This window comes from Schistocerca cancellata, chromosome 3 (genome assembly GCF_023864275.1).
Source record: "Schistocerca cancellata isolate TAMUIC-IGC-003103 chromosome 3, iqSchCanc2.1, whole genome shotgun sequence".
NCBI lineage: Eukaryota > Metazoa > Arthropoda > Insecta > Orthoptera > Acrididae > Schistocerca > Schistocerca cancellata.
Window position 1 is genome coordinate 50,165,584 of NC_064628.1, and position 13,133 is coordinate 50,178,716.

General features: G+C 45.4%; 1 protein-coding gene across 1 annotated transcript in view; it reads right to left on the reverse strand.

The window, feature by feature from the left end:
- Nucleotides 1–3,515: 3,515 nt before the first annotated feature.
- Nucleotides 3,516–13,133, reverse strand: part of LOC126176032 (orcokinin peptides type A-like) — a 418,366-nt gene continuing 408,748 nt past the window's right edge. Inside the window, exon 4 of the mRNA XM_049923162.1 lies at nucleotides 3,516–4,076. Coding sequence (XP_049779119.1) covers nucleotides 3,878–4,076 — 199 coding nt within the window. The 3' untranslated portion in view covers nucleotides 3,516–3,877. The remainder of the gene's footprint in view (nucleotides 4,077–13,133) is intronic.

Genomic DNA, 13,133 nt, shown 5'->3' on the forward strand with positions numbered 1-13,133 from the left:
GTCCCCCATTGAGCATGTTTGGGACTGGATGAAGCGTCGTCTCACGCGGTCTGCACGTCCAGCACGAACGCTGGTCCAACTGAGGCGCCAGGTGGAAATGGCATGGCAAGCCGTTCCACAGAACTACATCCAGCATCTCTACGATCGTCTCCATGGGAGAATAGCAGCCTGCATTGCTGCGAAAGGTGGATATACACTGTACTAGTGCCGACATTGTGCATGCTCTGTTGCCTGTGTCAATGTGCCTGTGGTTCTGTCAGTGTGATCATGTGATGTATCTGACCCCAGGAATGTGTTAATAAAGTTTCCCCTTCCTGGGACAATGAATTCACGGTGTTCTTATTTCAATTTCCAGGAGTGTAGTCTGGAGAAACAGAGGAACTGTTCATCGTAAAGAAGAAGATCCTACATCCAATATTCTTTCTCATGTATCTGAATCCAACGTCCCAGGAATTTGTCCATGGCAGTGGGGCCGCCTGTCATGGCCTGTTCTGGCGTGTAATGATTTGGAGAGACACATAAACAGTTCACCATGATAAGTAAGATCCGACTCCCTAATCTCTTTCACCTCGGCTGGAATTTAACGTTCGAAGGATTCGCCCACAGCAGTGCAGCCTCCCTTGATAGAGTTTGAAGAAACATATGAATAGTTAATCGTGATAAATAAGATTCTACTCCAAATATTCTTTCACCTGGGCTGCATTCCGTTGTGCCAAGAATTTTGCAGTGGCGGTGGGGCCTCCTTTGATATTCTAATCTGTCAGGAGACAAAGAGTTTGGAGAAACAGATGTATAATGCATCATGAAAAATAAGATCCTACTCCAAATATTGTTTTTACCTAGGCTGGAATCCGACGTATCAGGAATGCGTCCTTGGCTGTGAAGCAGCCCATTCTAGCCTGTCGTGGCCCCCAAGAATTTGGAAGAAGATATGAATAGTTCATCATTATGAGTAAGATAAGACTCCCAATACTCTTGCATCTGGGATAGAATCGCCCATAGCAGTGTGGCCTCTCTTGATATCCTAGCCTGTCAGGACACAAAGAGTTTGGAGAAACATATAAATAGTTTATCATGATGAATAAGATCCTACTTTCAATATCCTTTCACCTGGACTAGAATCCGTCGTGCGAGGAATTCTCCAATGGCAGTGAGGATTCCCGTAATATCGTGGCCTGTCTGGACAAAAAACTTTTGGAGAAGCACATGAACATCATGGTGTATAAGATACTGCTCTCAATATTCTTTCACGAGTGACGGAACCCAATGTCTCAGGAATTCGCCGATGTCAGTGGACTCTACCATGATATTCTACTCTGTTACTTTGGAGAAACATATGAATAGTTCATCACAATGAATAAGATCTTACTGCCAATATTCTTTCACTTGGGATGGAATTCGGTATCCCAGGAATTTGCCCATGGTAGTGGAGCCGTCCATGACATTATAGCCCGTCAGGGCTCAAACAGTTTGGAGAAATACGTGAACAGCTCTCGCAGCATCTCAACCCAGACCTGAGTGCATGTAAATTTCAGAGCCTGTGGAAAGGAAGACCAATTTATGTTCCAACGCAGCTATCAGGTATTCTGTTAGTATTATCATTTAACAGCTGTCTTTGTATCAACCATAGTACACTCCTGGAAATTGAAATAAGAACACCGTGAATTCATTGTCCCAGGAAGGGGAAACTTTATTGACACATTCCTGGGGTCAGATACATCACATGATCACACTGACAGAACCACAGGCACATAGACACAGGCAACAGAGCATGCACAATGTCGGCACTAGTACAGTGTATATCCACCTTTCGCAGCAATGCAGGCTGCTATTCTCCCATGGAGACGATCGTAGAGATGCTGGATGTAGTCCTGTGGAACGGCTTGCCATGCCATTTCCACCTGGCGCCTCAGTTGGACCAGCGTTCGTGCTGGACATGCAGACCGCGTGAGACGACGCTTCATCCAGTCCCAAACATGCTCAATGGGGGACAGATCCGGAGATCTTGCTGGCCAGGGTAGTTGACTTACACCTTCTAGAGCACGTTGGGTGGCACGGGATACATGCGGACGTGCATTGTCCTGTTGGAACAGCAAGTTCCCTTGCCGGTCTAGGAATGGTAGAACGATGGGTTCGATGACGGTTTGGATGTACTGTGCACTATTCAGTGTCCCCTCGACGATCACCAGTGGTGTACGGCCAGTGTAGGAGATCGCTCCCCACACCATGACGCCGGGTGTTGGCCCTGTGTGCCTCGGTCGTATGCAGTCCTGATTGTGGCGCTCACCTGCACGGCGCCAAACACGCATACGACCATCATTGGCACCAAGGCAGAAGCGATTCTCATCGCTGAAGCCGACACGTCTCCATTCGTCCCTCCATTCACGCCTGTCGCGACACCACTGGAGGCGGGCTGCACGATGTTGGGGCGTGAGCGGAAGACGGCCTAACGGTGTGCGGGACCGTAGCCCAGCTTCATGGAGACGGTTGCGAATGGTCCTCGCCGATACCCCAGGAGCAACAGTGTCCCTAATTTGCTGGGAAGTGGCGGTGCGGTCCCCTACGGCACTGCGTAGGATCCTACGGTCTTGGCGTGCATCCGTGCGTCGCTGCGGTCCGGTCCCAGGTCGACGGGCACGTGCACCTTCCGCCGACCACTGGCGACAACATCGATGTACTGTGGAGACCTCACGCCCCACGTGTTGAGCAATTCGGCGGTACGTCCACCCGGCCTCCCGCATGCCCACTATACGCCCTCGCTCAAAGTCCGTCAACTGCACATACGGTTCACGTCCACGCTGTCGCGGCATGCTACCAGTGTTAAAGACTGCGATGGAGCTCCGTATGCCACGGCAAACTGGCTGACACTGACGGCGGCGGTGCACCAATGCTGCGCAGCTAGCGCCATTTGACGGCCAACACCGCGGTTCCTGGTGTGTCCGCTGTGCCGTGCGTGTGATCATTGCTTGTACAGCCCTCTCGCAGTGTCCGGAGCAAGTATGGTGGGTCTGACACACCGGTGTCAATGTGTTCTTTTTTCCATTTCCAGGAGTGTACATTCAATCGAGAGTGTAGCAGACGTTCACTAACCACATAGGGTGCAATGTTTAGAGGTGACTATCGATATTTTAGCAACCTGTAGTTGTTATTCAGTGAGTATTAAAGGCTGCAGGCTGTAAGCTCAAGGACAGGATAGTGAAATTTACTTTGAATGTTAGCTGTTGTTCTCAGTAAAGTGTAGATTTTAGTAGTTAGAAATTACATCATCTGTAGAAGGAGATGAACCAGTTGAGATGAACGTAGAAACCTTTAGTCCTCTGGACTTGTCCTTAATCCAGTTTACTGGGGCACATTTTTCAAAAACATTCCCATAACGTGAGGACTGGGTTACATTTGTTTTCATACTCAGTAATAGTTGTACCTGTTGAGAAGAACGCCAGTTTTACACAATAGCTGATAGGTGTTGTAAAGGAAATGGTACAGAAAACATGAAAGTATTATATTGGTTTCGGTGATATTTATTTATCTGACTAGGAGGTATTTCGCAATACAGGAACTCTGGCCCAGTTGAGTGGTTCAAAATGTGCACCAGCATAAGATAGCCTTTTCTAATGGATGCTTTTATTCGTATACGTTTACAGGTAGGTTGCGTCAGGACATTTAATAATTATACACGAGTATGTACATAATAATTGAAAACACCAACACTTTAATTCTATGCTCTTCTACACAATAGTTTTAAGTAGACGTGAAAATATTCCTGTGACTGAGGGAACAGTACGGCAGAGGAGCATTGTTTCTACAACATAACACGGAGAGCAGCGAGCGGGTGCAGGGTGGTGCGGGGGTGGAGCGCCTCAGTGGTCGCCCTGGCCATTTAGTGGCGTGCCAGCATAGGCGCGTTCCTCTTCACGAAGCCGCTGAAGCCAGATCGATCGATCTCGTCGAAGTTTTTCTTCACGAAACGGTCAAAGCCCGAGCGGTCGATTTCGTCGAAGTTCTTCTTGATGAAGCTGTTGAAGCCGCTCCTGTCGATCTCGTCAAAGTTTCTCTTCTGGCTGCCGAATGTTTCGCCACTGGAACACACCAAGAGACAAGCTTTAGCTCTCAGAAACGGTTCATTGCTTTGTTACAATTTACAGTGACGTGATTGAGGATTTATTAGTAGGAAAGACCAGACAGGTGCACAGTACTCGGCAGCAGAGTACACAAGACTGGTGCCGGTTAAACGCAGACATCCAGCAGGGGTTACCCAGGGGGTACAACTGAGCTTATGTAGTATGTTGTTCCTGGCAGCAACTTTTTGAGAATGCTTGGTGATGTGCTCTTTGTAGCTCAGGGTTCCATCTAGAGTGATTCCGAGATATTTTTGTTCCATCAAATCAATCCCATGCCACTGGTTACCTGTACTGAGTTACATCCCTCCAACTCACTTAAGGCGGAAACAAGCTCTACTGAGGGAGACCAAGAAAATCTCTGCATCACTGCAACAGGAATTCTGTCATCCGCCACAGCAACCATTGCGATCAATAAGACTATCAAGTGTTACTGCAGGACAACTCATCGCGGATGGTTTTGATCTAAATGTAAGCTGGAAGCATGAATGGTCAACAAAAACATTGGGAACAAGAGCCCATCACCTTGATCCCACAAAGAAGCCAAAAGGTTTTGACCTACCGAGGAACCTTTGGTGCCACCTCAACAGGTCAAGGACTGGACGTGGTTGTTGTAGGTACTTCAGGTACAAATGGGGCTGGATCAGTTCACCAATGTGTGAATGTAATCAAGAAGAGCAGACAACTGAACATTTAGTCCAGCGCTGTCCATTTCATTCATACCCTGTAATTCCCGATGACTTGTTCACTCTCACACCCAGCTTATTTAACTGGTTAGAAAACACGGACTTTAAGGTTTAATCTTGTCTAATATCACAGTGACGTCAGCCGGCCGTGGTGGCCGTGCGGTTCTGGCGCTGCAGTCCGGAACCGCGGGACTGCTACGGTCGCAGGTTCGAATCCTGCCTCGGGCATGGGTGTGTGTGATGTCCTTAGGGAAGTTAGGTTTAAGTAGTTCTAAGTTCTAAGGGACTTATGACCTAAGATGTTGAGTCCCATAGTGCTCAGAGCCATTTGAACCATTTGAACCAGTGACGTCACAGTAGACAACATGGCTATACAGGAGGGGGGCGAGCGATACCGACAACGCTGACCCGAATCTTACTGTTCCTTAAACCCAACAAACCCGCCCAAGACGACTGCTCCCAACCTCGGTGTTTAGCAAGATCTTCGAATCGATCCTCTTCCAACTCACCTAAGCCAACACCTATTCATTACTATTAACCACTGTGGCTTCCATCCCAAATCAGCCTTCGTTTGCCAACTCCTATAACTCACTCATCTACTGTCAGCTTAATAACCGAAAATCTGCCTTTTTTTGTGTCTCTTGTATTCAAATAATTTTTGATAAAGTATGACATTCCGGTCTCCAGTTCAAACGCCAGACCAATCCACACCCAATGAATTAAGTGCACGTTATTGTCTCTTTTCTATCCAATTATCCGTCGTGTATCATAATAAACAGCAATTGCCACAGCTTCCATCCTTATACAAGAGTGCCCCAAATCTCCTCCCTCCATTCCTTTTACGCTGCTGACATGCACAAGCCACCCCACTCTGTCCGTCTCCGATGTGCTGATGTTTGGTTTGTGGGGCGCTCAACTGCGCCGTCATCAGCGCCCGTACAAAGTCCCAACTTCTTCACACTGCAATTTTTTTACGCCCTCCAATCCATCCACTGTCACGACTGATGATGATGAAATGATGAGGACAACACAAATGCCCAGCCCCCTGGCAGAGAAAATCCCCAGTCCGGCCGGGAATCGAACCCGGGACCCCGTGATCCAGGAGTAGAAACGCTAGCTACTAGACCATGGGCTGCGGACCCAATATGCTGATGACGATCGTCCCCCCCCCCCCCTTAATAGTTCTCCACCTAGAAATTCCAACAGTCCTTTCAACGCCATCACTTCATATCCCGATGCTACCAGAGCAGATAGGTGGAAATAATACATTGAAAGGCTCTATGAGGGTGAAGATTTGTCTGACGTGACAGAAGAAGAAACATGAGTCGATTTAGAAGACATAGGGGATCCAGTATTAGAATCGGAATTTAAAAGAGCTTTGGAGGACTTACGGTCAAATAAGGCAGAAGGGATAGAAAACATTCCATCAGAATTTCTAAAATCATTGAGGGAAGTGGCAACAAAACGACTATTCACGTTGGTGTGTAGAATATATGAGTCTGGCGATATACCATCTGACTTTCGGAAAAGCATCATCCACACAATTCCGAAGACGGCAAGAGCTGATAAGTGCGAGAATTATCGCACAATCAGCTTAACAGCTCATGCATCGAAGCTGCTTACAAGAATACTATACAGAAGAATGGAAAAGAAAATTGAGAATGCGCTAGGTGACGATCAGTTTGGCTTTAGGAAAAGCAAAGGGACGAGAGAGGCAATTCTGACGTTACGGCTAATAATGGAAACAAGGCTAAAGAAAAATCAAGACACTTTCATAGGATTTGTCGACCTGGAAAAAGCGTTCGACAATATAAAATGGTGCAAGCTGTTCGAGATTCTGAAAAAAGTAGGGGTAAGCTATAGGGAGAGACGGGTCATATACAATATGTACAACAACCAAGAGGGAATAATAAGAGTGGACGATCAAGAACGAAGTGCTCGTATTAAGAAGGGTGTAAGAGAAGGCTGTAGCCTTTCGCCCCTACTCTTCAATCTGTACATCGAGGAAGCAATGATGGAAATAAAAGAAAGGTTCAGGAGTGGAATTAAAATACAAGGTGAAAGGATATCAATGATACGATTCGCTGATGACATTGCTATCCTGAGTGAAAGTGAAGAAGAATTAAATGATCTGCTGAACGGAATGAACAGTCTAATGAGTACACAGTATGGTTTGAGAGTAAATCGGAGAAAGACGAAGGTAATGAGAAGTAGTAGAAATGAGAACAGCGAGAAACTTAACATCAGGATTGATGGTCACGAAGTCAATGAAGTTAAGGAATTCTGCTACCTAGGCAGTAAAATAACCAATGACGGACGGAGCAAGGAGGATATCAAAAGCAGTCTCGCTATGGCAAAAAAGGCATTTCTGGCCAAGAGAAGTCTACTAATATCAAATACCGGCCTTAATTTGAGGAAGAAATTTCTGAGGATGTACGTCTGGAGTACAGCATTGTATGGTAGTGAAACATGGACTGTGGGAATACCGGAACAGAAGAGAATCGAAGCATTTGAGAAGTGGTGCTGTAGACGAATGTTGAAAATTAGGTGGACTGATACGGTAAGGAATGAGGAGGTTCTACGCAGAATCGGATAGGAAAGGAATATGTGGAAAACACTGATAAGGAGAAGGGACAGGATTATAGGACATCTGCTAAGACATGAGGGAATGACTTTCATGGTACTATAGGGAGCTGTAGAGGGCAAAAACTGTAGAGGAAGACAGAGATTGGAATACGTGAAGCAAATAATTGAGGACGTAGGTTGCAAGTGGTACTCTGAGATGAAGAGGTTAGCACAGGAAAGGAATTCGTGGCGGGCCGCATCAAACCAGTTAGTAGACTGACGAAAAAAAAAAAAAAAAAGAAAACCAGTCGTTCCATTATATAAAGTCATACGAAACCTAACCAATGTTTAAAGGACGAACCACTCACAGCTTCTAGCACTGTAACTTTTTGCTAATCATGTATGATCGTCCTGTCCAACTACCTAATACACCAAAATATCTCAGACTACTCCTTGATCATAAACTAACACGGAAACTTATCTCTTAAAAATCCAACAAAAATACGACACTGCAGCGCCAGTGTTCTTAAGGCGAACAATGCAATGTTCTTCCGAACATGCATGCACATTCAAAGGAACAGCGACTACGAAGACTACAGCCGTTATGAAATACAAGAAACGTATTCAAAGTTGCGAATATGGACAACCATCAGGTGCGTTATGGAATGACAATGGACATTTGTGCCGGATCGGGAAGCGAACCCGGATTTCCGGCTGATCGCAAGCGCCTTCATGTCCGAAGGAACATTGCATCATAATTCGGAATAACACAGGCACTGCAATATCGTATTTATCTGCTGACTCTGAGCAAGCGACTTTCAACTACAATGTCTCCCCCGCATGGGAGTACACATAATGGATGTACGAGTACAGGTTGTAGAGACATGGTTGACGACATATGGAAGTTTCCGTCTGGCAGTGAGTGATTCTCGGGTAGCCAAACGGTTAGGCGACTGCTTGCGATAAGAGGGAAATCCCTGATCGAGTTCGGTCCTGCACAAATTGTCACTGTCGTAATTCCGTAATACAGCTGTTGGTTGACCATAATCGCAACTGCGAATACATTTCTTGTATCAAACAGGTACACTACAGTAGAATAAAATCACTAATCTGCTAACTGGCCGTTCTGAGGATTTTAGCCTATCGCAGGTCTGTACACCTATGGGACCTTGATTCCTTCCATCGTCTGCAATGCCAGTACAATCCCGATATCTGCTTCACCAAAGTTCTATCACTCTCTCCAAATGTGTGAATGTCACGCACTGTGCCGGCCGCGGTGATCTAGCGGTTCTAGGCGCTCAGTCCGGAACCGCGCGACTGCTACGGTCGCAGGTTCGAATCCTGCCTCGGGCATGGATGTGTGGCCGGCCGCGGTGCCCGTGCGGTTCTGGCGCTGCAGTTTTGAACCGCGGGACTGCTACGGTCGCAGGTTCGAATCTTGCCTCGGGCATGGGTGTGTGTGATGTCCTTAGGTTAGTTAGGTTTAAGGAGTTCTAAGTTATAGGGGACTTATGACCTAAGATTTTGAGTCCCATAGTGCTCAGAGCCATGGATGTGTGTGATGTCCTTAGGTTAGTTAGGTTTAAGTAGTTCTAAGTGATAGGGGGCTGATGACCACAGATGTTAAGTCCCATAGTACCCAGAGCCATTTGAACAATTTTTTTTGTCACGCACTCCCCTCTTGGTTTCCGATCTGTTTACCCGCCCCTACAAGAATCCTTTACTAGCTCACAACTTTTCTTTCCTGTTCACAAACATTTAGCGTATGTAGGGTACACAACCCGCAAACTCGACCCCAATAACTACATTTTTCCGTCTAATTTACAATCCTGGTATCCTGCTGCGCCCATACCGACAAATTTCACGAGCCTCACACCGGCACATTCCCCATGTCAGTTTCACATTCCCAGACCATGAAATTCGCTCTGTTATGTAGTCTTTCTACCAGTCGTAACCAACAGTTTCCGCCATCAGCTCAATTCAAGTTCCGCATCATACTTCTCAACTTCTCCTGTTCCAAACTGTACCATAGGGGCGCAGGTCCTTCCGGTTTCAGAACAGTAAAGAGCTCTGTCAGTTTTCTCGCAATCTCCCTCTCTCTCCTTTTTTATATAAAAAAAACATCTGTGTGAAATTATTTTAATAATCATTAAAAAATTGTAAATATTTATCTTTTTTGTGCTTTAAATCTATTCGTTTCTCTGGTTCTGGCTGAAGAGCTGCATGTTGTACTGGTGCTGACACATGCGAAGGAATGAAAATAAAATAAAGGGCAAGAAAGACAACAAGGCTTTCAGTTGGTAGTTGACAACTGCCGAGGATTACTCAGTCGAAAACCTGTAAGGTTTTAACCGCTTGACACGGCTGTACGCCCGAGAAGATTTTATTAAAATCAGCTTACATTTGAAATGAAAAATCGATCTTACAGTTATTTTATCTATAGTTCTTAGTACTTACAGGTTATAATTTTCTAACTACTGAATTCAAAAAGTTCATACAGAGACTGTTTCCGCCATTTATTTCTTAGAGTATTTTGTCTTGCGTGGGTGTGCTCTTTATCGGCACGACTGGTAAAAATTCCCAGCTTCAGACACTCGGCGTTTCACCACTTTTTTTTTTTCCAAAGCCGCTTTGAAAACACCAAGTGACGTTCCCCGCAGGTGTAAACGAAAAACGCGCAGACAAGTAACTGCAACTGTGTACACACCGCTATGTTCATACCATCTAAAGCGCGTCCCCGAAAATTCTATAGGGGAAGCAAGCGGCAAATTCCCTCTGTGCAAGGGCGTGTTGCTCTCCTGCACAACGGCAACAATACGAACTGTGTATCCGAGAGTAGGCTGCGTCAGCGTTTCGTGGCTGCAGCTTTGTCCCTTTTCAAACAGTCACCTTTTTTCCGCGGTTGTGTTTGAAGATACTGCCGCCCAGAGCAGTGTACGATGACGCGCTACCGTTACCCCCTGAATATATTGCAGACAAAGGGGACTATTGGTAGCTCTCCCGAATACTAGACTAATTATTATTTTTCTCCCGTATTATGAGTACGTACCTGTATTGTATAGATGTCGTCATTAATGAGCTGACAAAAGCAATCTATCTCACTACACGGATACCACTGGGTATGTAAAAATTAGATCGTACGCGTTCATTAAGGATATTTGAAACGGACAGCGACCGCAATGGAAGCTGATTGCTTGTGACCTCCCTATCGGTGACTCCATCACGTATACTCCGAGAGATCAGACAACACGCTCAAAAGTCAACGGTAATCGTGAAATGCCATTATGCACCGTGAATTTCATCATTAATTAGCTCCCAGACTCTCCATTGGTATTTGCTAGTGATAGCACTATACTTTCCACATATCAAGAGGTGTTTTAACCTATTCCATAGTAGAGCAGCAGCAAAGATCGAGGCTGACAAAACACTATTTTTTGCGTCTTTCAATGGGCAGATTACACTGCTGGGGGACTTTAGACAAGTATCAGAACAACAACACACTCACGAATCGCGTAACACGCTGGGACACTCTTACAGAACACCTATGAATACCTGTTGAATACGACAGTAAGAAAAGTCTTACGTTATGAGTTATTCTTCTAGTTTAGGCCTCGGTCAAATGGCTTCTGTTTCTTGAATCACAAATGCAGGAGCCTATGAGAGAAAATTACACAACTTTCTATTATGGCTACGGAAAAAACATGAAATTCGCCCTTCTTGTTTTAAATGCGACAAAAGCGCGGCTTAGAAAACCGTAACTGACTGGCCTGACGAAAGGTGAATTAATGAAATTCGTCAACTCAGAGCTCTGACGTAAACATAGATTAGATCGTCAACAAGAATAACAGTCATACCTAAAACGACCACCGAACTGGGTGACAATAGGAATGACAGAAATTGCAGACATTTACCGCATCTTATCCATCCTTGAAAGCTGGAAGATTTGATAGGGGCAACGTTGGACCTGCGTCACATCTTCCCAAGTACAGCTCTGTATATCCAATTTCCGTAGATCCCATCTCGGCCAGCTCTATTATTTAAAACTCGACTTCGTTTGCTTTTAAAAATGAAATGAAAGTGGAAGACGGTGTTGTTATAATGACCCCTTCACATTTGCTTACGGGTTAGCTTAGAAATTGAGATTGGAAGTAGAGAATTTAGTCGACCTTGAATATAGCCCAAATGAATGGGAAAAATATCGGATTAGGATTATTCTGTTTCCTTTATACATCTACGTCTATATGATTAATTTGTAACCCCACACTTAAGTGCATGCCAGAGGTTTTACAGAATCATTTTCACACTATTTCTTGTCCGTTCCACTGTCGAATAGCGTATGGGAAAAATGAGCACCTAAATCTTTTCGTGACAGGTCTGGTTTCTCTTGTGTTATTAGAGTGGTCATTTCTCTCTGCGTAGATAGTAGTCGACAAAATATTTTCGCACTCAGATGGAAAAGATGGTGAGTGAAATTACGTGAAAAGATCCTGCCATAGCAAAAAAAAAAACGCTTGTATTTTAATTGTACTGCTTTACAATTGCTAAGGACAACTGACACTTGCTAAAGAACGATTGCCAGTTGCTAAGGAAGAACCGACAATTCGAAGGAATACCCGACCAATGATAGTAAAAGGAAACGTGGAGGGCGGGACGCCTTAACTGCAACGTAGCCTGGACACAAACACAAACCCTTTATGCATTCGACACTTGATCCAGCGCGGTGTTTGACGAAGGTGGTTGTGCAACCAATTAGTGCAACAAAAAATGGTTCAAATGGCTCTGAGCACTATGGCACTTAACGTCTGAGGTCATCAGTCCCCTAGAACTTAGAACTACTTAAACCTAACTAACCTAAGGACACCAAACACAACCATGCCCGAGGCAGGATTCGAACCTGCGACCGTAGCGGTCGCTCGGTTCCAGTGTGTAGCGGCTAGAACCGCTCGGCCACCCCCAGCGGCCATTATTGCTACATTTCGTGTGGTACGACATGTCTGCAAGACATACGTTGAGTGCTTACGACCGTGGATAACCGGTTGGACGGCTCGAAGCCGATCAAAGTGCCACTACCGTGCCTACAGTAATGAGTGACTTCAAAAGTGTCATCTCACGATTAAAAAAGGCCGCTGGAAGTGGAAATGCTACGCGAGAGCATGCTGGTGGTCGTACAAGGACCACTACAACTCATGAGAAAGGATAAGTAACCAATGTATAGCATGGCAACAGCCAAGATTACAGAACGGGAACAAACATTTCAGTGACCGGACAGACAATTCATAATGTTGTGAAAATAAAATAAAATACACGACAGAGTTGTGAACACGGCTCGCCCGGTTTACAGTCCGTCACCGAGACTACTTACCCACGACGCCGAAGTCATTCAATGTCTCTCAATATTGCACTTGCTAAGCTCGGACCGTTCTCTGTTCCTATTTTGCTTTTTTTTCACAGCTCAGTACAACGTCTTCCTGTTTCATACTTGAGCAGTGTTCAGTTTTTGATGGGCTATCTGTTGGGCCATTTTACCTCTAAATCTGAGGGGGCTGCGATGGGGAGTTTCCGTTGTTAGCACTCTTCGGGCTCTATGGAGAGAAGTCTTCCGAAGTAAGAGTGATTTCAGGTGTGCCGCAGGGGAGTGTCGTAGGACCGTTGCTATGCACAATATACATAAATGACTTGTGGATGACATCGGAAGTTCACTGAGGCTTTTTGTGGATAATGTTGTGGTATATCCAGAGGTTGTAACAATGGAAAATTGTACTGAAAT